Source organism: Colletotrichum godetiae (genome assembly GCF_030913485.1).
Source record: "Colletotrichum godetiae strain CBS 193.32 chromosome Unknown BDP55scaffold_19, whole genome shotgun sequence".
Lineage (NCBI taxonomy): Eukaryota > Fungi > Ascomycota > Sordariomycetes > Glomerellales > Glomerellaceae > Colletotrichum > Colletotrichum godetiae.
The window spans coordinates 210,889-234,437 of record NW_026851267.1 but is presented as its reverse complement, the minus strand read 5'-3'; the positions used below and the strand labels follow the sequence as shown (position 1 = coordinate 234,437).

Sequence of the window (23,549 nt, the reverse complement as noted above, 5' to 3'; positions counted from 1 at the left end):
TGCTGGTGGCGGCTTGTGTCAGAGGCGAGTTGCATGAGTTGCATGAGTTGCATCGTATGCTTGTCGCATCTGTCCTGGAGCTCCTTGAGTCGCTGGTCGCGTTCGTCCTCAGAGGCAATACTTTCGTGCTTCGAGGCGTCGCGGGCGTCCTCTACGGAAATGAGGTGCTGTATGTACTTAGCTTGAGCGGCCTGAGTGGCCATAATCTCCTGCTGAGTGGCCTGGATTTCTTGTCGAGTGGCCTGCATCTGTTCTTCGAATCGTCCAACTTTTATCTCCGTTGCCATGGTGCGTCCTTCAACAACATTCAGTCGGTTCATCGCCATCCGGTGATAGAGTACAGCATCTTTCTTGTGCTGGAATCGGGTGACATGTTTCTTAAGCTGATTATAGGTTTCTTCTAGCTGCGTGATGCGCAGCTCTGGCCTCCGCAGCACCTCAACGTCATCGATCCGTATACCAGACTCGCCCTCGTAGCTGATATCATTGACTGCGAAGCTCTTGAACTAAAACTTCAGAAGCCTGGAATGTAAACGTTTTCCAGCAAGCGCAAACTATACCTGAGCAGTCCCAGCTTCACTCTTCCATCATGCTGACTCTGGGAAACAGGGTCTTCGACCTTGACCCGGAAAGCATTGTCCTACATCTTCGCCCAGTTAGCTGGAAAATAGAAATTATGCTAGTACGCCACACTCGAAGTTCTCAATGCTACGTCTTTCTGCCTTCCTGAACCCTGATCATGGACGCCATATCAGGCAGGACCCCGTTAAGCGCACGAAGCTCCTGACCTTCCTGAGGGTTCGGCACTAACCATCTGAGTGGTTCCCCCGTTCCCTATCGGGTACACGGCACAGGCGCGGCCAGGTATGGTTCCGAGGCTTCTTCCAAGCTATCCCCAGGGACACCCGAAGGTGTCATCAGGGCCGTCCCACAAGACTCACCCCCAAAACGGGAGAGTAGGGAATGATCTCGAGCTGCTGTAATAGGGTATGACGACGACGAGACCGAACCCTCACGAGTTATCCCGAGTCCCACGGACCGAGGTAGACGCCACGTCCCGCACTCGATATCCGTCACTCGAAGGGCGATGCCCCGGCTCAAAGTAGAGTCGGTGACCGGTCCAAATGGTCCTGGCATACACACATGCCTCGAGCTTTAGATATTGTGCCGGACTCCCGATACGTCTTTGGCTTAGAACTCGGAAGGCAGGGCGACCACGGGAAGCGCAAGACGCAAAGAAAAACGAGGCTGGGACACAATGTGAACTGTGGACGTACCTGATTGTCATTGACAGAGTCAACCTGTTGAATAACTGTTATTAGTACAAGAGGTGAAATGAACTGGCAATCGTTTCGAGGTTCAACCTACCGAATTGTTCGCAATAGCGTCCTGATGCTCCATGTCGGATTTATAGAATGAGTTTCCCTATGTCTTCACCCAGTCAGCAAGGAAAACCTTACTGGTAAGCCCGACTCGTCATTCTCTGTTGTGCCCTCGCCATTAAGATCCTGCATCTTTGTGGCTGCCACCAAGACACCTCGCCAAGATTGGTACTTCTTAACATCCATGGAGAAACACTTTTGGCTTGCGACACCTAGCTACCACGCGGTCCAACTTTTGACGGAAGGGCGTTGCGGTTAGCTCAGGAACACGACTGTGAGGAAGTGTTCCCGAGAACCCAGACATCGATGGGGACCCAGAATGTCACCTGGAAAAAGATCCAGATGTCGCGAGACTAGTCCTGAAAGATGGCTGGGACTGGCTCCATGAACCCGCCACGAGGGCAGTAGTTGAAAGGCGGCACCGCTCACAGCCACACCCGGAAACGAGAGAGTAGGGTGTGTCTCCAAGGCTCGCTACCCTGCTTGCCCAGCTAGGACGAATCGAAGGCAACCAGTAACCGATTGGACCATCCCAGGCTTTCCACGAAGGAAATCCGAGGTGGTTGAAACCATACCGCCCGAAGGCAGAACCGGTCTGAAGAGGTAATTTGCCCCGACTGCCCACAGAAGGGTGACTGGCCTGTCCAAATGGCTCTGCCACCCTGGCATTCCACCTCCTCAGTTCCGGGCTCCCGACGTCTCACCGAGAAAGAATTCTCGGCCCGCTTAGGGTCCAATCGGCAAGATGGGCAGGTGGGAGAGAACACGAGAGAACGAGTCCGGGACATAAATGAAAAGATTGTGGGCTTACCTTGGTGTTGCTGCTGTACCAGCGCTTCATGCCGGGCACGTCAATTTCGGACGAGGAGAGGAGTCCATGGCGAGAAAGATCTGGTGAAAATATTTGTCAGTGATGAAGAAAATAAACCGCGGCAGAAATGAGAATTTGCAGTTGGATCGCAAACAATCCGCGCGACGGAGGCGAGAATGAAACAATGATGAGGAAGTTGAGATGAGCTGAGCTGGAGAGAAAGAGGGAGTGTGAGGAAGAGTGAGCGAAGAAGAAAAGGAAGAAGGGAAGAGAAGCAAGACCTAAGAGGATAGACCTCGCAAACTTAGCGGCAAGAAAGGCCGCGGTGTTGAAGATGAGAAGAAAAGGCAAGGGAAAAGCAGGAGGAAGAAATTGAGGAGGAAGAAGTGAGGTGGGCTTTGCTAGACCGGAAAACCCTCCCAAGTGCGTCTGCCCGGTCATCGACCCTTACGTGAGGGCGGCCTGAATATCCTGATTTTAGCGATCAGGGGAAAAAAAGCAGACGCGTAGGCAATGAAAATTGGGAAGGAGGGATGAGACGCGTGAGCTGAGGAGGAAGGCCGCGTAGAATCGGTTTCAAGTGCTCATATTGATGAGATCCTGAGAAAGGGGAGGAAGGGGTGATATTTGCGACGAGGACGACGAAAATAAGGAGATGGATATCTTACCTTTCGATCAAAACTTTGGGCAGATCGTATCGCGGGATGGAGCCGCTGCCTCTCGCTGAGCGAAACTGTTGTCGATGAGAAATTGTGGTGGTGATAGAGAAAACGAAAAAGTAAAGAGACCCTCAGGGAGGGGAGAAAGAAAAGTTGGGGGGCAGAGGATGTGGGTGGAAAAAAGATAGTCTAGGGTAGACCAAGGCGAGAGGGTGAAGAATGGGTGAAGGGCTGAGACTTGCTGCCTCACGGATGAGAATGAGGCATCTTGTGCTCCGAGATTTGGCATGCTCGACGCGTAGGAGAAGGTGAAATAAACAAACGAGGCTTTTGACTTCAGCCGAGGAAGGAGCAGGCCCAGGGGAAGGTGAACGGGACAGTATATGAACAACGGCTTGTATGCCTATAAAGAACACTGGACGATGGAGAAAAGCGCGACTGGGGATACGACAAGAGTCATGAGATACCTTGAAAACAATGTAATTACTGACCTCGTGAGTAGGGATTGCGCTCGTAGTCAAGACGTTTGAAGTAGAGATTCGTCGTTGCTCCGTGGCAACAGGTCGAGGTACAATATTGAGGCGTGATACAGTTGTCGAAGACGGAACCCCCCAGACCGGAAGCGATGGCCAGCCCTAACAATTGTATTCTGTTCGTATTCATCGTTCGTCCAGCACACTTCAAGAATAGGTGGGGTGGCGAACGCCAGAGACCGCGAGGCATAAGAAGCAGATATTGAACCTGCGTATGCTGTGCCATGGAGCAACAGATATCCCCCAAGATGAACTTTCTCTTTCGTCCATATGTCTGCTCCAAAATGATAACTTGGCTAGGACTCTATTGATTCAGCCCAGTCTCTCTGTTTTCCGGGCGAACAACAATAGGTATCTTCCCAAGGTTGGATGCTCGCAGTTCTGGCGGCGGTAGAAACTCCCATGAATCAAAGCGGCCATCATCTTCTCTGTAGTTATTTTGTTCCTCGTGTTTACTATCTTCTGATTTTGTTAAACTGCGTAGACGGGAGACATACATGTTAGCTTTCGACCACGCGAACCTCTTAAAGGGATGCCCAACATTGCTTTCGAGAAGTCGTGTCAGGGCGGGTCACTGGTTTTTGATTCAGCCAGCAGAAGCTTCAACCACCCAGCAATCCACATAGACTCATCCAAAGAGAACTTCGGGCGTACTTGGGCTCGAGGGGAGCCAGGTCGAGCCAACTTGTTTCTCGTGCCGGGTGCGGCCCATGAGCACGCGGCGCCCCGGCGAATGAACCCGACGGATAATGGCTGTTAATTAGGAGTTTAATTCAGCTTTATTATCATTCTAATTTCTCAGTACATCATGCAGCCTCGCAGCAAAACGCGTTGCTGTGATAAGGTAAACCGAGGGAATTCGAGTCGCGTTAGATTTGATTACCTACTCAGAAAGAAGGGGCCATTGTGTTGGATCGTCGCCCCTTCCTTGTACGTCAATTACAATTCCGATACTAAATGCTCAAATAGGGGTCCTCACCTCATATCTTTGCCTGACTTTAAGTGTTATCTGCTTCATGGCCGCATTGCAAGCCTAGCTGTAAAACGAATAATTTGATTTGAGCAAAAGTTTGCGCAAGCTTACAAGAAAGCACAAAGGCCTTTGTTGGCCTCGAATAGAACTCTCTCTAACGCTCGCACCAACATCGACCAATTCTAATTAGGCTCAGAAATACCAAGTAATTACTTCATGCGCAATCAAACACTGATTTCTACCACACGCAATAGAGCATACCGCAAAGCAGCCTTGGTGACAGTCATGTTGATCTTCCCTCTCGATGGATACTGATTGCGTAGGGCTTGTTTGGTCATTGTCCCAAGCCTGGCCATGGCATCGAGTCGGATGCTCCGTAGAGTAGGCAGGCCAATCGACAAGATTAGCTAGCACTCATGTCTACATAACATGATCACTCCCAGAGGCTCTTGCCTATCGGCTTTACTTGTGCATACTAACAATAATATTGGATAGCTCTACTAATGTTTCAATTACCATGATCATACCTCTTAAAGGATTCTTTGAACCTAGATCGAGCCGACGTTGTGTTGGTTATTCAGCAAGTCTCCCACAACAAGGGCATTCGGTCACTCAAAGAACATATACATACCCCTGAACAATCCCCGGGAAACGTGATTCACGTTCGTTCCTGCCTGGAAGACGTGATATTTTTTTTCACTGCTAACTCCTAATTGCGAGACTGAATGCTCTTTCCCTTTCACTGTTGTGTCCTATCTGGGACGGCGTTGGAGGTGGGTCCTTATTTTGGAGTGTCCCCATCACCAACTTCACCTTTCAACCGGTATAAAGTATCCTTCCGCCGGACTCTTTTCTTCCAACTTACTCTCTCTTTACCACCCTCAGACTTTCGCGACTTTCCATATACGCCTCTTAACTTTACATCCTCGCTTTTGCAACATCATTCCGCACTCCTACTGTCGCCTCCGGTCCTCCGCTGTCCCAATAATATTCCTTTTACAGGTATGTTCAAGTGTGACTTGATCCCACTTTATTTAACGTAGGCAGTCTGACAATCACTAGAGCGCGAGGCATTTGTGAGAAGCCTAATCAACAATCTACATCAAGTCTCAATGTCTCAGAACAGCAACATGGCTGTGGTAAGGCCGACTCCCATTGACACCGATCTTTGCAGTTCAGTGCTAACATAGCCCGCAGAAGTCTGATTCCGAAGACGACTTCCTTGTCATCGAAGACACCCATAGCCTTACCCTGAACAAGCTCAAGAAGGAGCATCAGCAAGTCATTAGGGACTTGAATGACAAGCACATTGGCGAGCTAGCTATGCTTAGAGATAGCTGCTACAAGCGCTCGCAGAATGCCATCTCGACAGCCAGTGCCTCTATTGACCGCCGCAAGGCTTCGTTCGAACGCCGCAAGGAGGAATATGAGATGGAGATCGATGATCTCAAGGATGAGCTCGCTGCTGAGAAAGCCAAGGTGGCGCAACTTCTGCTTTTGGTCCCTCCTCACCTTCGGGGCAGAGCCCCTGGCCAATCCAGATGGACGGAGCAATAGATATTCACAAAATACCAACATGATCTGGACTTTCGGCGTATTCGGTAGTGGGATCTTATGGTTTAAGGTAGAGGAGTATCAACAAACAAGTAATCCATCAACATGGTCAGAAAGCCAAGTGAACACAGGTAATGAATGTGCATAGATCCGTTACCTTTTGATTGTGATGCGTCCATCCATTAAATCGTCCTCCCTTGCTTTAATTTTGGACTGGCCCCAAGATATCAGTTATTGTGTTAATGTCTGTCCCTTCCAATCTTCTGTAGTGCCAAATCACATCCAGACTTGGCTGGAATCCCTGAAGCTTTCCGTCCGCTCATCATTCGATTGCCTCTTGTGTAGCAGCCAGCAGATCATCTTTCCTGGATGATGAGACCTAGGTACTGGGCATATTCCGGATGTGAATACGGTCCAGATCCAGGGCATCTCACCTTTTTGCACTGATTTCCCTTCTTGATTCCAGGGCCGCACTTTCCTTCATACACACCACCAAATTTGCCAAACATCAACAGCCTCACTTCACCACTACTCACCCTAGCCCTCCATCTTTAGCACTGCTCTTTTTGTACGACCAGCAACAAGAACGTTCGCAAGACTCTGGATTCATAGCTCTTTCTGGTGAGAACAATCACATCAAGGCCAAGTGCGTCTGTGATCCTTTGTCGGCGAGATGAATGCTAATATTAGACCTTGTTCAGACCGGTCTGCACCGGGACCCGCTCTTATGGATTCTTCCAACACCACAATGGTCAATAACAATAATCTGACCTACCAAGGTCTCAAGGTCAGTGTTGCTCTCTCTTCTCCCAGGATTCCTTGCCGAAATTTGCCCATCGAGACAATCGCCTTACTCATCAAAGCCCTCCATCAATCCAACGTAAGTACTGACAACGCGCAAACACAAAGTTCGTCCAATACTCCGAGGAAGAGCACGAAAAACTCTTCAATCAACTCAAAGCCGATGACAAAAAGAAGGCCAAGGAGCGCAGACTCGAAGGAAAAGACTTCATCGACATCTTCACCACCTCCCGCGAGGAAGCCCTTTCCGAGCTCGCCCACTACCAGATCCGCGCCAACAAAATCGCCTTCGCCGGCAAGTACGAGGCCGCCGAGTTCCGCACCAAGGTCTCCGAGGCCTACGACGAGGCGCACAAAAGTTACGTCCAGGCGCAGGAGTACTACAAACACATTGACTACTTCCGAAAGGAGAGCGAGCACAAGGACGGCGTCATTCAGCAGTTGCAGTATGAGGTGGTCGGTCTGCAGGCGCAGCTCCACCAGAAGACGCAGGAGGCGGCGGATCAGCATGGTCAGTTGGATGTCCTGCAGGCGCAGCTTCATCAGAAGACGCAGCAGGTGGAGGATCAGCAAGGTCAGTTAAATGATGCTGTGGCCAAGAATAAGGAGCTTCTTGCTCAGCTTGACGATGTTCGCAAGAAGGTCAACAGAATTATGAGCACCACCGGCGTTCTCTCTCCTGCTGCTTCTACCGAGTACGATCGAGAGGGTACCATGGACTAATAGACCCCCTGTCATTGTCATACGAGAAGGACGGCTTTCTGTAGAAGGGTAAGAAACATGTTTTGGCTTGGAGGACCTGGCTTGGAGGACCTGGCTTGGACTGATGTTTCTGGGATGAGGGCTGCCCCCTTTGGCAAGGAACTACGATACCGGCTGGCTATGAAATGACTAAAGGGCTTCCAAAGAAGAAGCTCTGATTTCCCGTGATACCTAATCTAGTGACCTTTTGAATTTCTAGATGTTCCCTGGTGTTAACAGGCATTACGTTCTCTGCGGCCAGCGCCTCCAACGTAGTCAAAAACACAGCCACACCGAACAATCCAGACCTGCAACGCCACACGCCACAACCTTCCCCTGCATACCACTGGCCCCACCTCCTTAAAGGCGGTCACCCGATCGAGTTACCCCGGGACCCTTCCCACACCGAGGATCGGCGGGGCAGTTTTCTCGGTGAACAACAATTTTATTCTCTGGGACCATCCCACCCTGCCTTGCAAGTCCCATCGCCGACGGTGCACATCCGTCGCAACTCCCAGAACCCGCGACACCTTCAATTGAGCTTCCTCCAACTGCTCAACCACCACGCAAACTCGTCCAAGATGGCATCTCAAGAACAGAACATGCCGTTCATCAGGAACCTGGCCTCCAGCGGTTCGTCCCCCCCCCATCGCTTCGCGACACTCCTACCCAAGAGCTTCCTTGTCTGCTGTCGCAAACCTTCCCAAACCAAACCTCCAGACCAACTCCAGCTAACTCCTCTTCGTCCCTTCCTCTAGACCGCAAACTCCGAACCCAAGCCCTAACCTCCCTCCAAACCTTCCTCGGCTCCCACCGCGCCCTCTCTCACCTCGAAGCCCTCAAGCTCTGGAAGGGCCTCTTCTACGCAATGTGGATGTGCGACCGCCCCATCCCGCAACAAAACCTCGCCTCCGAGCTCGCAGGGCTAACAGCCTGCCTTCGCAACGACGACGTACCCACCTGGCTCGCCGCGTTCTGGGAGATCCTCTCCAAGCAGTGGACCGATATCGACGTCCTCCGCATGGAGAAGTTCCTGCTCCTCGTGAGACGCACGTTTACGTCCGGCTTGCAGTGGGTTAAAGAGGGCGAGTATCAAGAGGAGAGGGTGGAGGCGCTGTTGAAGGTGTACGGGGAGTGGCCTTTCGAGGTGGAGGGCGATTTGAGAAAGGTGCCTATTGGGATTCGGCTCCACGGGCTTGATATCTGGGTTGATGAGCTTGATCGGTTGGAGATTCTCGAGGAGAAGAATGCCAAGGCGGTGGCGTTTGCGAAGAAGGTCAGCCAGCTTGTTGAGCCGTTGAAGAAGTCGCCTGTCAAAACTGTGCGGGCCAAGGCTGCGGTCGTGGTGGAGGACGAGAGGCTGCCGTGGACGGAGAGCAAGGCTGCTGAGGAGGGGGCTGCGAATGGGGATGATGATGATGAATGGGGCGGCATTGACGATCAATAGAGGGGGGCCAAAGTACTCTCTTAGATGTGTGTCTTTGCATGGGATGGTGAACACGGCGTTTGGTGGCTTTTAAAAATGAAGGGTGGCATGTCATTTTTGATTCAAGGACTCTCCATGGGTTTCTACCCCTATGCAAAACGGTATTGGAAACCAAAAAGAAATCAGGTATTATGTGCAACGCTGTACTCTATAGTATACAGAGAGTGATATCCAATGGCTGTCCTTTCGCCAACCCAGCCTGCCCTTCAGCCTGGCCTGACGACGGCTGTGCTCTTCCCGTCTTGGTCTATCTGGGTATCTCGACTTTTGAAGAAAAAAATCACTGCTCCCGCTCCCGCTCCCGCTACCGCTTCTTTCGCTATACAGACATGAGACTGCCAAGGCATATTCTGCCTGTCTGTCTCGGGCCTCACTCCTGGTTGGTGTTGTCCCGATCTAATGACACTCTCACCATACCCCATTTCGATTCTCTCCTCTGTACGCTACTAGAATCTCTTACGGAAGAGACATCTTCTCCCAGCCCAAAGGACCGGGCGCCTCGTACTTGCCGCGCTTCGAAATGACCCTGCCAAGACCGTGGTGGATCTCGGCCTGGAAAGGCTCAAACGGCACCTTTTCACCATCGATGCTGATGTAACCGTCTTTTTGGTTCTTTGGAATGATCCTGTAGGCGGAGATCTTGCGGTACGACACCAACGAGTTGTCAAAAAAGTTTCCATTCTCCACGGACATGAGCATGCTCAGGTTCGCGCCGACGGAGACATCTCCGTCGACACAGACAAGGTCCATGAGACCGTCATTGGCGAGAGCAGCGGCGAAGAAGTTGGCGTCTGGGGCCATGTATGCCATCTGGGGTTGTTAGTACCTATTCTAGATCGCATCATCAAGAGATGGATATTTCCCATGTGATGCAGAGAAAGGTGACATATTATACTTACATTTCCGCAGTAAAAGTTGCCCATCTTGTCATGGGGTATCATCTCCCACCCATTCGGCAGATCGTCGTTGATGGTGCCGAATCTCAAAGGCGGCAGTCCCTCCTGGTCACCGAAAGGGCTCGAGACAGCATCGGCATTCTCCGCTCTCGGAGGCTCGCTGGCACCAGTGTGCGTTACCGACGCGCTCCGCGTATACTCCTTGTAGTGTTTCTTGACGCCCGCCTTGTCCTCGATCTCGACCTTTACAGCCAGGTCGCACGGGTAGCACTTCTTCTCGAATATCCTGACCAGGAAGCCCCAGGTGAAGCGCGCCCCGCCCATCCACCGCAAGTGCTCGGTAGCCAGGTCGCTTTCGGCCACAACCCCAAGAGCCTGGCTCAAGAAACTGAGGGTACGTCGGTCGCCCTGTGTGATGCTGACTAGGTCCATTGGGGTCTCGACCCCCTTGATGATGGCGAGGGCGCAGATCGAGGGTCGATACGAGTCGTAGAGATTGCAGCTCATCGCATTGCCCGAGCCGCAGGGGATATGTGAGACAGCAATTTTGTGTAGTGCTTGCGACGCATCAGGCCGCTGACCTAGGCCATTGAATACCTCGTGGGCCAGACCATCGCCTGAGCACGTGACGATTGTGTCGAATGCGTCCACATCGACTTCCCGCGATATCTCGAGAGCCTGGCCTGAGTAGGTGGTGAGCTCCACGTCCATGGGCATGCGCGCCGCTTTGAACAGAGGCTCGACGTCAACGCGCCACTTCTTTTCCGCGCCTCCCGGGCCGGCGTGCGGGTTAACCAAGACCTTGGCTCTCTTACATAGCTTCGCCAGCCCGTATGCCTTTCTCATGAGGGTGTCGATCCAGGACTTGACATCCGGGCCGTCCGCGTCGTTGACGGTAAAAGTCCATTTCGCGGCCTGTACTCGTTGCTTGCCGGCTTGTTTCGCGTACTCGATCGTCAGGGTCTCTTCCGTCTGTTCGGCCCAGAGGACATTGTATAATGGAACGGTTTGCGTCGCGGGTGCTGCATATCGTGGACTAATGTTAGCAAGCTGGGAATGGGGGAGCAACGTAGGTCAATGACAACGGACCTGATGCGCCAAACCCAGCAAAACCGCAAGTCCGGTTGGCTTTGTTCGCTGTTGGGTCTTTGAAAGGGGGTTAGCTACCCGAGCGCATCGCCACGAGGTAGGTATATTGCAGGTTCCAACACACCATTCAGAAGGAGATTCTCCGAGGTCAGAGTCAGAGTCTTATTGCCGTCGACCTTGATCGTCTCTGGGGGGCCGTTTCTCGAGGCGGGCTTGCCGTAGGATTGGGAGGACTCGGATATGGACTCGGTCCCGTTTAGGGCCGTGTTGTGATCCCCTGCGAGGCTGGCCATCGTGAAATGTGCAAGAGTGGAAGAAGCGACAGACGAGCAGAAGGCGGCGGAACAGGCCGGTCACGTTGGGCGAGAGAGAGAGAGAGTTATAGGCGAGCGAAGGTGGTGAAGATGTAAAAGGAGACCGGTCAGTGCTAGCAGAGGTCGCGACGAGACATTGTAGTCCGTTGTCGACTAGTTGGTTGTTGACGCAACGCCGGTTGGTGTTGATGGGGTGGTCACAAGCTCCCAGGGATGCAGGAGGGAAGAGGAGAGAAGAAGAGAGGAAGTGTTACTGCGCCGTTGCACCAAGCCGTAGGAGGAACTTGGGAAGAAGGGTGTAGGCGCAAGCGGAATAGGAATAGTTGAAGGGAGTTGGGTTAGTAGGAGGCTAAGCGCACGTCCCGAGGCCCGTTGTCGACGAGGGAGTATTGAATTCCAGGAATGGAAAACGAACTTTGGTACGGAGTACGGAGTACTAGTGACTGTACTGTGTATGCGTACTGCGTACTGCGTACTGCGTAGGCCCAAGCAGAGAATCAAATGGATGTAAGGAGAGCAGGGGAGCAACACCAAAGAAAGTTACCAAAGTACAAAACATCCAGGACGACGCTGTTCTTCTTTTGCAGGAAGGTCCGGGGATGGCACGGTCACCCAGCGGCAGCGACAGCACGGATGAATCGGAAATTGAACCTCTGTCACGCTTGATTCGGATAGGGAGATACTTTGACGGGCAATACGTAACAGCGTGGAGATACATGTACACCGTTAATGGGGGAGGGCATTGATAGCAGAGCTGCGATAAGGTAAGCACCCGCAACACCAAGGAACCTGGCACCATAAGAAAGGCACGGATGTGCGCGCTGCAATGGCTGGCCAACTGCTGAGGTAGGTACTGAACGGTGAACCCCTCCCCCCGCCGAAGACCTGAAGGTAATGCGAGGGGCCCGCGGCGCCCGTAGCGGCCGCCTGACCACGGCGGAGGTGCTCTCCCGAACGCACCTCACACTCGTGATGCAACCGAACGGGGAGATGCAACCATTCAAGGAGAGAGAGTCGATGGGAACCGAGATGTTCGGGTTTGAGAGGTTGGCATGTGCCTTTTGTGGTGTAACTCTCTGTAAGGCCAGGCTGGACAGGTGACGAGAGGTGAGGTAGACGTCCCAATCGAAGTAGGTACAGCAGGGCAGGGCCGGACAAATACCTTATCTAGGAGTGGCTTGAGGGGAAATGGACGCCAACAATGCGACACGTCTGGTTCATGGCTACTTCAGAGACAGAAATGATTTGCTGGCCGTCGATCCGTTTTGCTGGTGTGAGTAAGCCAGGTCAGGTACCGGGCGACTCAAGGACACCGGCGACACAGCTTGCACGAAGCCCGACTTTCCCGCCTTGGCTGCGCTGGCGTCTTCCAATCGTGGAGGACCTCTAGTCATGTGTCGGTATAAAGCTGTTGATGTCATGGTTCCTCGATCCTCAACACAGGACGGAAACAAGTGGTCGTGCGTGCAAGAGAAAGTCGTATGCCTCGTATGCCTTGGTGAATCACTCATCAGACGATGGGCGAGCGGCGCTGCAGATTCCTTATGCCGCGAGTCCAACCGCCGCTTCGCATTGTGTTGGCCGAAAGTAACTTGATAAAAGGGAGAGGGAAGACGCAAGCCTGGGCTGAGCAGACAATAGAAAGGGGGGGGAAAGGCACAATGCCTTTATCGCCTTTTAGTCAGGTAAGTACCTAAGCTATGAGTGAATACGTACCGTAATCCGCGGCTTGTTTTTGAGATGGTACAGTCAACGTTCCACGCGGGGCAGGCATCGAAAACCTACGCACAAAGAGAACGGCATTCAGCATCTGGCATCACCAAGTAAGTCACTACGAATAGCAATGGAATCAATTAAGATGCGGATAACACAACTTTCCCCTGCCTTACCTAAGCTTTCACTTTACCCATACTTTGCTTGTACGTGCTTGTGTTCCCCTCCAACGCAGCGGGAGCGGAGATTCCCTTATTGGCGTGAACGGCAAGTATCCCACACCTTCAGAGCCAATGAGATTCCCCCGTGCCGTCTAAATCAGGCAATAATTGACCAATCAGCTGTGGGCCGCAACCTCTTTCGCTCATTTGGCCAGTACGTACCGCCGTACCGCCGTACCGCTTCAGATACCTAGCGGATTGCTCACATTGACTTCTCACATTGAACAATCTCTCACTGTTCAAGGGCCTCTTGACTCACATCTCATTGCTCTCAGTGACTCAATTGATAAGTAAAACACCCCTATGCCGGTCAATTGATTTTTTATCTGACTTCATCATAGCAATCTCCATCATCCCACCTCGCCAAACTTCAAAAGGCTAGAAACAGAAACCACACAAAAAACAACCCCGCCATGGCCTCACAACCTCCGGTCGCGGGGTCCGACGCCGCCCTCCCGCTCATCGACATCAAACCGCTGCTCAAGAAACTCTGGCCCGTCCCGGACGCCGGCCTCGCCGTGAGCGCCGACGAGATCGCCGAGGCCATCTCCCACTTCTTCACCCACCAGGTCTCCGACACCCAGGCCGCCTCCCTCCTCATCGCCCTGCACTTCACCAACCTCGACCGCCGCGCCGACGTAATGGCCCGCTCCGCACACTACATGCGCCGCGCCGCCGCCAAAGTCGACTTTGATGACCTGACCAAGGTCGTCCAGCAAAAGGCCCTCGGCGCGGGGACCTACGCCGGCGGACTCTGCGACATTGTCGGCACGGGAGGCGACGCCCACAACACCTTCAACATCAGCACCACCGCCTCCATCCTCGCCTCTTCCCTCCTGCTGGTCGCCAAGCACGGCAACCGTGCCAGCACCTCCAAATCCGGCTCCGCGGATCTGGTCAACAACATGCAACCCCGCCCGCCCATCCTCATGGCCGTCTCCCCGGCCACAATCTCAAAAGTCTACGCCGCCACAAACTACGGCTTCCTCTTCGCCCCCGTCTTCCACCCGGGCATGCGCTACGTAGCACCCATCCGGAAAGAGCTCCCCTGGAGGACAATATTCAACCTCCTCGGACCCCTAGCGAATCCCGTCGAGGATATCCTCGAGGCCCGCGTCATCGGCGTAGCGAGAAAAGAGCTCGGCCCCGTCTTCCTCGAGGCCCTCAAGATTAGCGGCTCTAAAAAGGCAATGATTATCTGCGGCGAGGAGGAGCTGGACGAAGTCAGCTGCGCCGGGCCGACGCTGGTCTGGAGGCTGAGCGAGGCGGCGGACGGGGAGGTCGTGGCGGATCACTTCAAGGTACAGCCGAGTGATTTCGGTCTAGGCACGCACCCTCTCAACACCGTGTCCCCCGGTAAAGAGCCGGCTGAGAATGCCGAGATTCTGAGGAGGATACTGGAGGGCGAGATGGCGGATGACGATCCCATTCTCGAGTTCGTTCTGATGAACGCCGCGACGCTGTTTGTGACGTCGGGTATCTGCGAGGCCGAGACGAGCAACATGGGCCCCGGTGACGACGGCCAGGTGATTACCGAAAGGGGACCTGGTGGAGGACGCTGGAAGGAGGGTGTGCGGAGGGCGCGCTGGGCTGTTAAGAGCGGCGAGGCCTGGAAGCAGTGGAGTGCATTTGTCGACGTTACAAATAGCTTCAGTCAGTAGATTGTGTGTAACTTGAGGGTACCGTACTATGAAAACTCCGGCAAGGGGAATAGGGGCCAACAGACACCAAACAGAAGCAAGGTATGGAATATCACGGCCTCAACACAGAACGCATCACGAAATAAAAGCTGCTCCTCAGAGGGAATCTAGAGTCTCGGTACGCTTTTTTGTAGCCTTCTCTTCTATCACAACTTTTGATGATGCAACTATGTCCTTGATTCGACACATGCCGCAACGATGCACGCGTTCATTGCCCGGACCTTTACCCAGCCTTGGCTTCCCGCTCACCGAGGAAACACATCCACCCATGACCGTTTGGAAACGCTTCCCACTGCTCGGGTATCTGATTGCATAAATCGCAATACTGAAACCGACAACCTGCCTTCATTTTCGCCTGAGCTGGTTCCATATCCTCCGAATTGGCGACAAAGATGAGGGCTTGCACTCCTAGGCGAAGAGGCTTACTTCCGGCCACCTCGCGTGCGCCTCCTTCTTGAGCGTCTCGGCCTCGCTACTCCTCCACGCCTTCAAGAGGTTATACACCTCGGTGGCAAGCTCAAAAGTGGCATCAGGTGCCTTGACGACATTCGCAAGGTCGGCCTCGGCCTTGGTGCTGTCCTCACCAAGCACTCTTCGTGTCTTGAGGGCGGCGACGATATGGGTGGGTTTGGTCTTGTTATTCGAGAGGAACTCCTCGTTATACTTCTTGAGGTCGCCAGCAGGAGGAGTAAACTCGGACTTAATAAGTTCTTGCACCTTCGCGGGCAAGCTCTCAAGTGCCGGGCGCACGACATGAGCGAACTCGACAACACGCTCATGAACTCCAGCGTGCGATGCATCGAGTTCGCGGGCAGCGTTGAGGGAACGCAGGGCGAGAACGTACTTCTCTGTAAATGTGTCAGTACTGTTCAAGAGGTAGAGATACCATAGTTAAACTTACTTCGGCGCAGGTATACATCAAAGCCGGCGAATTGAGCGTTGATGTTTTGCGGGCTGAATTGCAGAAGGGGGGCGACGAATCGCATCGCCGCGCTCAGGGGCTCGGCTTCCAAAAGCTTCAGGCCGAGAGGGTCTTCGTCCTTCTTCTTGGGCTCTTCGCTGGCGGGCTTGCCCTTGTTGGGATCTTGCTTTGCCGCGCGATCAGCTGCCTCCCTCTCCAGGCGCTGCTGCTCCTTCTTGGCCTTCTTCGCAGCCTTCTTTCTCTCAGAGGCATCGTCGCCGTTTGCGTCACCGTTGACGCCGTTCGTCGCGGGACGGTCGGCTCTCTTGAGGTAGATCGCGACGGCGTCCAAAGCGGCTCTTGAGTAGAAGGGGTGGTCCCGAAGGTGGTCTTCCCACCGGACCATATCAACGTAGGCGCGAATCTGGCCCTTTCTCAGGGAAAAGCTGTGGAAATCGAACTGGTCTTCTTGCCAGACGTCGAAGATGTTGTGAACCGTGTGGAGGCGCTTAAGGGCCAAGGCATCGTCGCCCTGACGGGCATAGGCCTCGCCATCTTCGGTCAGGAACCAGACACATTGCATGTCCAAGAGATCCGCGAGGGGGCCGCCAACAGTGTCCGCCCTGGTGAAGAGGCCTACAGTCTTCAACGCCTGCTCCGTCTCGTTGTTGCGCAGCTGATACTTGGCAGCCTTGGTGTTGATGTAACGATCGCGGGTATCCAGAGCTCGGGCCTTGTCCATGGTCTCAGAGGCCTTTTGCAGGTTGCCCTGGTGCTTCCATATCCTGGCCTTGGTCATGGTGAAGTCGACACTGTCGGGAACCTTCTCGATAGCCTTGTCGACGTACTCGTGAGCCTTGGCGAGGTCACGGCTGAGATGGTAGTTGTAGTGTTGGGCAAGGAAGTAGAGAGCAGCGGCCTCTCCCTTGGAGCGATCGCCGTTGGTAGCTTCCGAGTTCGAGCTCGACTTAAGGTAGTCCTGGGCGAGAGCTTCGAGGGCCTCCTTCTTGGCAGAGTCGGAATACAAGTGCTTCAGGTTGGCGAAAGTCGACGGAACGCCCTTGTTGAACATGAGTGTCAAGTACTCCTTTGCTGCAGCACTGAAGTCGTCACCTGCTCGTGTTAGCCCCTGTGAGTACAAAGACGTATGCTCACACTTACCAGACAAGAAGTTCAGGGGTAGGCGGCGAGGAGCATCCGAACGTGGGAACTTCTTGGCGTATTTTTCGTAAACCTCCTTTCTGGCAGCAGCGTCGCTGTCGGAAAAGGCGTGAGCGCTTTCCAGGCCTTCAAAGTAAGCAGGGCGGTCGGCGTTGCGCTCAACGAGAGCCTCCCATGCGGCAATAGCCTCCTCCTTCTTGCCCAGCTTGACCAAGTACTTGGCGCGCAGCTCCAAGTACTCAAGCCTGTCAAGATTATGCTTCGCGGCACTCTCGAGATGCTCGAGAGCTCTCTGGTACTCGCCCTGCTCGGCAATGATGGTGTTCTTGTACATGACGGCTTCGGAGTTCTCGTAGTCGCTACGGGATGGCGTGGACTTCAGCGTTCCCTCGTAGGTGGTGAGGACGTTCTCGGCGGCGGACAGGTCACCTGACAAGTGGTGAGCGATAGCCAGCGCAGTCCAGCTCTGGCGCAGCTGGGGACGGGCCTGCAGCATGGCAGTGCGGCTTGAGATGTATCCGGCATAATCGCGCATCTGCACCTGAAGAATGGCAAGATCACGCTGGATCTGCGTTGACTCGGGCTCGAGCTTCAGAGCGAACTTGTATGCCTTGATAGCCTCCTCGAAATTCTTGTTGGCGCGGTACAGCAGGCCGTAGACGTGCCAGCAGATGTGCGACTTCATGTCCACCGTCAAAGCCTCCTTACCCAGAGCAAAGGCCTCCTCTGTCTTACCCTGCGCATTCATGATCAAAGCCTTCATGGCCATTGTGTCGCCATGTTTGGGGTTCTTCTTGAGAATGAGGTCGGCGGACTTGAGACCGCGCTTGTACTGCTTGTCCTCATAGGCGCGGATAACGGCGCGAAAGAGAGAAGCCTCTTTCGAATTGAGAGGTTGCGGCATCGGATCGGTAATGGGCCGGAGATCGAATCGCCGGTGCTGTAGGGGAAAGAATATCGAGTCGTCGAGGAGAACCCGAGTTTCGCAACGCTGAGAAGATCCCAAAAGTCGCTAGAGATGCAAACTCTTCGGAAGGCTGGTCCGCAGCAGTTTGTCTGGAGGGGTCCTCGGAGGTCAAGGAGGGGTAGCTGCTGCAGTCGTGTGACGGAAGTGAGCCACTGACTTGGTGGAAAAAGCAGAGGACGGATAAGATGCAAAGAGTAGAGATCGGTTGTGTCGGGGACCGAGGACTCGTACCTTTTCGAGAGCGTGGGGTGGAAAGTCAAAGGTTGGTCGTGTGCGAGTCCACGAACGGAGCTGCAAGTGTTCACAAAGGTTCGACGTAAACGGGTGGGATTCTGGATGGAAGACTCTGGCCACACAGTTGTTCCAAGGCTGAGCTGGCTGCCCTCGATGGGGGCTCAGTGCGCCGTCTTCGCCCTGCAGCGACCGCCACCACTGTATCCATCCGTACGATACTGGGCCTGACCGTTTGGCGGGACGGCGGGCTTTTGGCGGGGCAGACCTGAGCCCGGTCCCATCACGTCCGTTTTCACCGCATCTAAATCGAACCACCAGTGGCTGCATTTTTTGCGCACGTCCCGCTCAGGAACGGCCTATCCACCGTTTTAGTGGGGGATGGTCTGTCAGTCTCGAATCCTCGACACCAAGTACCGTTTACAGCTCCGTGTTCCTTTGCGCTGCTGAGATTTCTGAGATGTGTACTATCATTCATGACGGATTGAGCGGTTCCAGAAGACAAAAGCATTCGACAGCCTTGATCGGGCCCGAAAAAAATCTACGGTGGATTCATTGTCGAGCTGTCCTTGCCAGTACTGGTGATCTCATAATGCCCATCATGGTTGAGTGAATGAAGATGGAAAACACAGACAAGACATTCTCCCCATGCCATGAACTACGGTGAGTTGATGAGGTAGTTAGATACCTTGAGATCAAGGCCAGATTTTGTATCATCTCTAGGACCTTGAGGCGCAAGATTTCACATTCCTTACGGTTCCTGTCCCTATCACTACGCCTCTTCTCAGATGAGTACAAAGGCTCGGAATTACTTTGGTGTTATGTTGTATGTATCTATCGTCAATCATCTGGTATTGTGGTACATGGTTGGTACAGGTACATGGTGTACATATATACAATAATGGTCCAGCCGCTGAGAACAATGTGTTCGCCGACCTATTGACCATCGCCTTTCACGGCCGCTCTTGAGCGCCAGCCCACGAGAGCCTCCTCCCACGTGTTTGCCGACTCGCCGCATCGTTGTTTGACCATATCCCACGTTCTCGTCCGCACAATATTCTCCACGCCCTTTTCCTGCCGAATAAGCATCGCGAGCTGCTCTGTCCGAGGCTCCCGAGGGAAGAATCGCCCAGAGTATGGATCCAGACGTTCGTCAACAATTCGCTCCTTGTCTTTGGCGGCCTCGATCTGTTGGACTAGAGCCTCTGGATCGTCGGGGTCTGGGCTTGTGGCGACCACTCCGCAGTAGTGCAGAACTTCAGCTCGCGCATGCCATGTCGGGAAGAGCACCTGGTCTTTGAAGTTCTGACACGCCTGCGGATCTATCTGTCGAGGAAAGGAACGCGGTGTTCGTTGTGAGGTCGACGTCGGGTCGAAGCCGGCTCGCGCGGGTGTTACTAGGGCATTGAGGTTTTGGGTGATCGAGTCGTCAATGGTGGCGCGAGACAGCCGTAAAAAGTCTTGAAGAGTGTATTAGTGCCAAGAGGACATAAATTCACTGGCGTTGGTGAACTCACCCCTCAAAGATCCTGTCGAGAAGCAGAACTGGGGTGTAAGATGCGGTTGAGCTGGCGGTTGGGTCATGATGTCGCCAGACGGAGGGTTGGAGGGGATTGCGCCGGTCGCCGCGGATGACGACTCTTTCTTCCAAAGTATGTTCGCCAGCGTGGATGTTACTATGTAGAAATTCTTGTTTCAGAAAATAGCAAATTTGTGTGCTCTTGTTCGACATGCATCAACATGTCAGGTCGGAAGACTGAGAGCTATTGATGTGGTGGTCACCGTACACTCGATTACGTCGACGGGGAGCCGTAGGTAAGTAAGCTCGAAAGCTCGGGGACACCCAGCGATAAGGTACGTATCCTTGAGGGCGGGAGCATTGGAAGAGCTCCGACTGGTGCTGATTATTTGACCAATCACTCACCCGTCAAGTGACCCACACGAAATTATCGATTCCAGTCACGTGCTATCAATGTCCTGGTGGAGCCACGGCGGAAGATCCTCGGTACGGAACAGATGGCCTGTGCTTTACGGATGTGGACCCACGATCCGTCGTGGTCCAAGCTTCGACGTGGGAATTCAGGGATCAACTTTCTTCGTGGTTGGTTTGTCTCTCTCTCCCGCAGACTCTCGACAATCCACCCACGTGTGCCCGCTCAGACCCAACACCAAAAGTCAAGACATCCTGCTCCAGAGCCACGCAGACATTGCTTTCTAGCGCCCTGTCAGATTTCGATAGTTCCAGAAGCCACGCAATAAATAGCAATCTTCAACCCCGCGAGATCGGTCTTTATTTCGCCACGGTGTTTATGACAAGCGTCAACCGCGTCTTCTGCCCTCAAGTTGAATCAACCCACGGATGCCATCCAGACCCCTGGGAAGCACACGGACGACGATGCATTCATCCCTACCCACGTCTAGCGTATGTCAAGGTTTGTCCTTTGCAACCCTACCAATATGGAGACGTGGGATTCGAGCGATGTTTCCACCTTCATGACGAGCCGGCCATCATCTCCCGGTTGATCTCAATATAGCCGCCTGAAGCATCGAGCCTGGCGTGTTTCGACTTTCGTTCTTTCGTGGTTGCAACCAACTGATATTCTATCCGTCGTGTCATCCTCGAAGATGCGATTTCCAAGCAATCCTCTCGAGGGTCTCTGTCCTAGCGTGACCACCATGCCCTGACAAGCTCCCGGATTTCTGGGCTCGCCTGTTCTTCATCTCGCCAAATTGCACTCAATAGTCTCCCCTGGCTAGCATCGCCCCAAATACCGTATCGGGTGCGAACCGTTTGGTACTGGTTCGTCGTAGGAATGGGCCATTGCCAGATTTGGCTCCTTGGCCCCGCGACATGTTTCCCCATTATCCCTCTTCTGTTCCAACCTAAAAGAGGGTGTTTCCTCCCAACTTTGAAGGTTGACGGGTCTGTTCTCCGATCCTGATGGAATTCCGCATAGAAATGTCCACCTGCTAAGGTGACCGGTCATGGACTCCCCGGGACGCCAGCCCGGCATCAGCCTGGCCGACCTGATACGCACATCACAGCTTCTAACCGACCGATACAGCACCGTGGCTAATAGTCTCAATACGGCACCGGTGACGCTGGCTGATCTTGCCAAGGAGTGTCGTGCTGTCACGGATACTCTACGGCGATTCAAGTATCTGCGCGAAACGATACCGGAAACCCTCGTTTTTGACCCGGTCCTCCTCGATCAATCCTGCCAGGATGCCTTGGACTCAATTTCTACAGAATTGTCATCTCTCGACTTCTACAGTATGCGAATACGCCCGGCGACGAGCGACAGTGCCGTCGACATGTCCTCGGGTCAGATTACCATCATTTGGAACGAAGACTCTCTCAGGCAGATTCAACGCCAACTCAAGACCAACCGTCAATCTCTTACATTTCTCCTTAATTGTGTTCCAAGGTATGTCAAACTCGGACCAGTAACGCGAACGTTGCTCACCGAAATAGCGAACATGTGACATCCAAGAATCACTCTACTTTCATGCACTCATCCCGCCTAGTCTCATGGGATTGTGCGATCAGCCCGGCAGTACTCAACAAAGGCAGTAGACTGCGCCTGTCAACCATTGGCCCACGACCAAGGCCAGAGGCAGACATTACACCCGTCAACGATTCCTTCGAAGTTCGTTCGGCTCTAAAGAGACTCAGACCGCCGCCAGGCATACTATACAAGCAAAGCATGCGAACAACAAAGGACTTACATGATGCCATCGATCGGGGGGACGAAGCCGCCGTGGTGAAGCTCCTCTTGCAGCGCATTGACCCGAATGCACCTCGCTTCGGCTCAAAACTTTGTCCTCTTCGCCGAGCCCTCAGTCGCCAGATTCCATCTCTCGTAACTTTCCTAGCTATCGCTGGAGCTGATCTTGAGAGTCGGGGAGACGAGGGCGACACAATCCTAATCACGACGATTAAGTACGGATACTCCGATAAGGTCGTCTCGCTACTATGCGAACTTGGTGCAGATGTCAATGCCGTTGATACACTGGGGTGTTCGGCAGTACACTACGCCGCGATGTCGGCCAAAGATGACGACACCTTGGAAGTGCTCATACGTGCCGGGGGTGAGGTTGACCGCAGAGATTTGGGAACGCGCACGCCTCTGATAGCAGCCGTACAGAATTACCGCTTCAATGCTATCGAAAAGTTACTCGAATACGGTGCGGATTTGGAAACCCGATTGCAAAACGGCAGAACGGCACTCCATGTCGCCATATCCATGAGAAGCAGCCCCATGACGGAGTTCCTCTCAGATCAGGGCGCCTACCTCGACCGACGAGTCAACGAGCATACCGCCCTCACGTACGCAATAGCCACAGCTTGTCCGGATATCGCCGAGGTGCTGATTGGGGCCGGGGCCGACGTCAACTTGCCGAGCTCGAAGGGCAACTTTCCCTTGCTCGCGGCTGCCTCAGCCGGAGACTTGCGTACCATGAAGCTTCTCCTCGCTCGGGGTGCCAACTTTGATGCTGCTGGCAGCGAGGGGTACCTGCCCATTCACATGGCAGCCCATAAGAACCGAGTTGAGGTGCTGCAACTTCTTTTCAAGGCCGGATCGCAGATTGATCCGACGACAGAACATGGAGAGACTCCTCTCACAATTGCAATGCACTTGGGGTGCTTTGAGGCAGCCCAATATCTCATTGAGGTCGGTGCTGACGTAGATCACTCCGCCCCCGGGGCAGAGAGAATCATATGCCAGGCGCTCAAAGCCGGCAATACGCGGATTGCGATGGCCCTCATCCGAGGTGGTGCAGACCTTACGACTCCCTTGTTGCGAAACTCTAGCATAACGCCGCTACATCTTGCAGCCCACTACGGACAGAACGATGTGCTCGCGACAATGATCAACACGGGCGTCGACCTTGACACTAGAACCTGGCCAGGGTTCACCCCCCTCTTCTCTGCCGTGAAGGCAGGGCACCTCGCCACTGTGCGACTTCTCATCAGCGCCGGAGCGTATCTCAGAGCTCGGTCAATGTCAGGGGCAAACCTGATGTTCTACGGCACGGCGCATCCCGCTATGATGAAGCTTCTGATGGACCTTGGACTAGATGTTCGCGAACGCGATCACCATGGCGCAACGCCGCTGCATTATGCGGCCGTCAAGGGTCAGTATGCGACAGTGAAGCTGTTGCTACACCATGGTGCGAGGTTAGTTCATGCCAGCGCCGTCTTCGAGTCTCTCCAAGACTATAAAACGAAAGCGAAGTATCGCCAGGGCACTGCTGCCGGTCTCGCCAGGCAGAAAGGTCACCTGAAAATTGCCCGACTCATTGAGGGATGGAAATTCAAGACTTGACGCGGAGAAATCCTACCTCACTTTCACTTTTGCTTCACACTAGTAGTAGTACCTTTCCTATGTTGATCGAAGATCTACCTCGATAT

At 53.6% G+C, this 23,549-nt stretch overlaps 8 protein-coding genes across 8 annotated transcripts; 5 read left to right on the top strand and 3 right to left on the bottom strand.

Annotated features, from left to right (window-relative positions):
- Window positions 1-5,488: 5,488 nt before the first annotated feature.
- Window positions 5,489-5,915, top strand: BDP55DRAFT_728295 (uncharacterized protein; the record flags this gene model as incomplete). The annotated part of the gene is made up of 2 exons (XM_060579421.1): window positions 5,489-5,497; window positions 5,556-5,915. The coding sequence occupies 2 exons, from the start codon at window positions 5,489-5,491 to the stop codon at window positions 5,913-5,915; spliced, it is 369 nt and encodes a 122-aa protein (XP_060429940.1).
- A 745-nt stretch (window positions 5,916-6,660) lies between these two features.
- Window positions 6,661-7,436, top strand: BDP55DRAFT_728294 (uncharacterized protein; the record flags this gene model as incomplete). Its single annotated transcript, XM_060579420.1, has 2 exons — window positions 6,661-6,699; window positions 6,822-7,436. 2 exons carry the CDS (start codon window positions 6,661-6,663, stop codon window positions 7,434-7,436), a joined length of 654 nt encoding a protein of 217 aa, XP_060429939.1.
- Window positions 7,437-8,035: 599 nt separating this feature from the next.
- On the top strand, window positions 8,036-8,901 carry BDP55DRAFT_728293 (nucleolar protein,Nop52; the record flags this gene model as incomplete). Its single annotated transcript, XM_060579419.1, has 2 exons — window positions 8,036-8,087; window positions 8,213-8,901. 2 exons carry the CDS (start codon window positions 8,036-8,038, stop codon window positions 8,899-8,901), a joined length of 741 nt encoding a protein of 246 aa, XP_060429938.1.
- Window positions 8,902-9,334: 433 nt separating this feature from the next.
- BDP55DRAFT_117562 (diacylglycerol kinase catalytic domain-containing protein) lies at window positions 9,335-11,446 on the bottom strand. Its single transcript, XM_060565424.1, has 4 exons — window positions 11,050-11,446; window positions 10,926-10,982; window positions 9,840-10,858; window positions 9,335-9,750 (listed from the first exon to the last, which is right to left on the bottom strand). The coding sequence occupies exons 1-4, from the start codon at window positions 11,216-11,218 to the stop codon at window positions 9,397-9,399; spliced, it is 1,599 nt and encodes a 532-aa protein (XP_060429937.1). The 5' UTR covers window positions 11,219-11,446; the 3' UTR covers window positions 9,335-9,396.
- Window positions 11,447-13,586: 2,140 nt separating this feature from the next.
- On the top strand, window positions 13,587-14,834 carry BDP55DRAFT_728291 (anthranilate phosphoribosyltransferase; the record flags this gene model as incomplete). The annotated part of the gene is made up of 1 exon (XM_060579418.1): window positions 13,587-14,834. One exon carries the CDS (start codon window positions 13,587-13,589, stop codon window positions 14,832-14,834), a length of 1,248 nt encoding a protein of 415 aa, XP_060429936.1.
- Window positions 14,835-14,953: 119 nt separating this feature from the next.
- BDP55DRAFT_742670 (tetratricopeptide) lies at window positions 14,954-17,839 on the bottom strand (the record flags this gene model as incomplete). The annotated part of the gene is made up of 3 exons (XM_060580469.1): window positions 14,954-15,721; window positions 15,775-16,890; window positions 16,936-17,839. The coding sequence occupies 3 exons, from the start codon at window positions 17,837-17,839 to the stop codon at window positions 15,282-15,284; spliced, it is 2,460 nt and encodes an 819-aa protein (XP_060429935.1). The 3' UTR covers window positions 14,954-15,281.
- Window positions 17,840-18,951: 1,112 nt separating this feature from the next.
- BDP55DRAFT_662753 (caffeine-induced death protein 2) lies at window positions 18,952-19,937 on the bottom strand. The gene is made up of 2 exons (XM_060574825.1): window positions 19,651-19,937; window positions 18,952-19,593 (listed from the first exon to the last, which is right to left on the bottom strand). The coding sequence occupies exons 1-2, from the start codon at window positions 19,715-19,717 to the stop codon at window positions 19,070-19,072; spliced, it is 591 nt and encodes a 196-aa protein (XP_060429934.1). The 5' UTR covers window positions 19,718-19,937; the 3' UTR covers window positions 18,952-19,069.
- Window positions 19,938-21,118: 1,181 nt separating this feature from the next.
- Window positions 21,119-23,463, top strand: BDP55DRAFT_693638 (ankyrin repeat-containing domain protein; the record flags this gene model as incomplete). Its single annotated transcript, XM_060577250.1, has 2 exons — window positions 21,119-21,561; window positions 21,609-23,463. The coding sequence occupies 2 exons, from the start codon at window positions 21,119-21,121 to the stop codon at window positions 23,461-23,463; spliced, it is 2,298 nt and encodes a 765-aa protein (XP_060429933.1).
- Between the last annotated feature and the right edge of the window lie 86 nt (window positions 23,464-23,549).

Bases quoted from the DNA above. Each gene is read 5' to 3' on its own strand.
- BDP55DRAFT_117562 (XM_060565424.1), bottom strand. From the start codon at position 11,218: ATGGCCAGCCTCGCAGGGGATCACAACACGGCCCTAAACGGGACCGAG. The intron at 10,859-10,925 runs GTCCGTTGTCAT...CACGATATGCAG, and splicing joins TGCTGGGTTTGGCGCATCAG to CACCCGCGACGCAAACCGTT. The intron at 9,751-9,839 runs GTAAGTATAATA...TAACAACCCCAG, and splicing joins GCAACTTTTACTGCGGAAAT to ATGGCATACATGGCCCCAGA.
- BDP55DRAFT_662753 (XM_060574825.1), bottom strand. From the start codon at position 19,717: ATGACCCAACCGCCAGCTCAACCGCATCTTACACCCCAGTTCTGCTTC. The intron at 19,594-19,650 runs GTGAGTTCACCA...ACACTCTTCAAG, and splicing joins CTCGACAGGATCTTTGAGGG to ACTTTTTACGGCTGTCTCGC.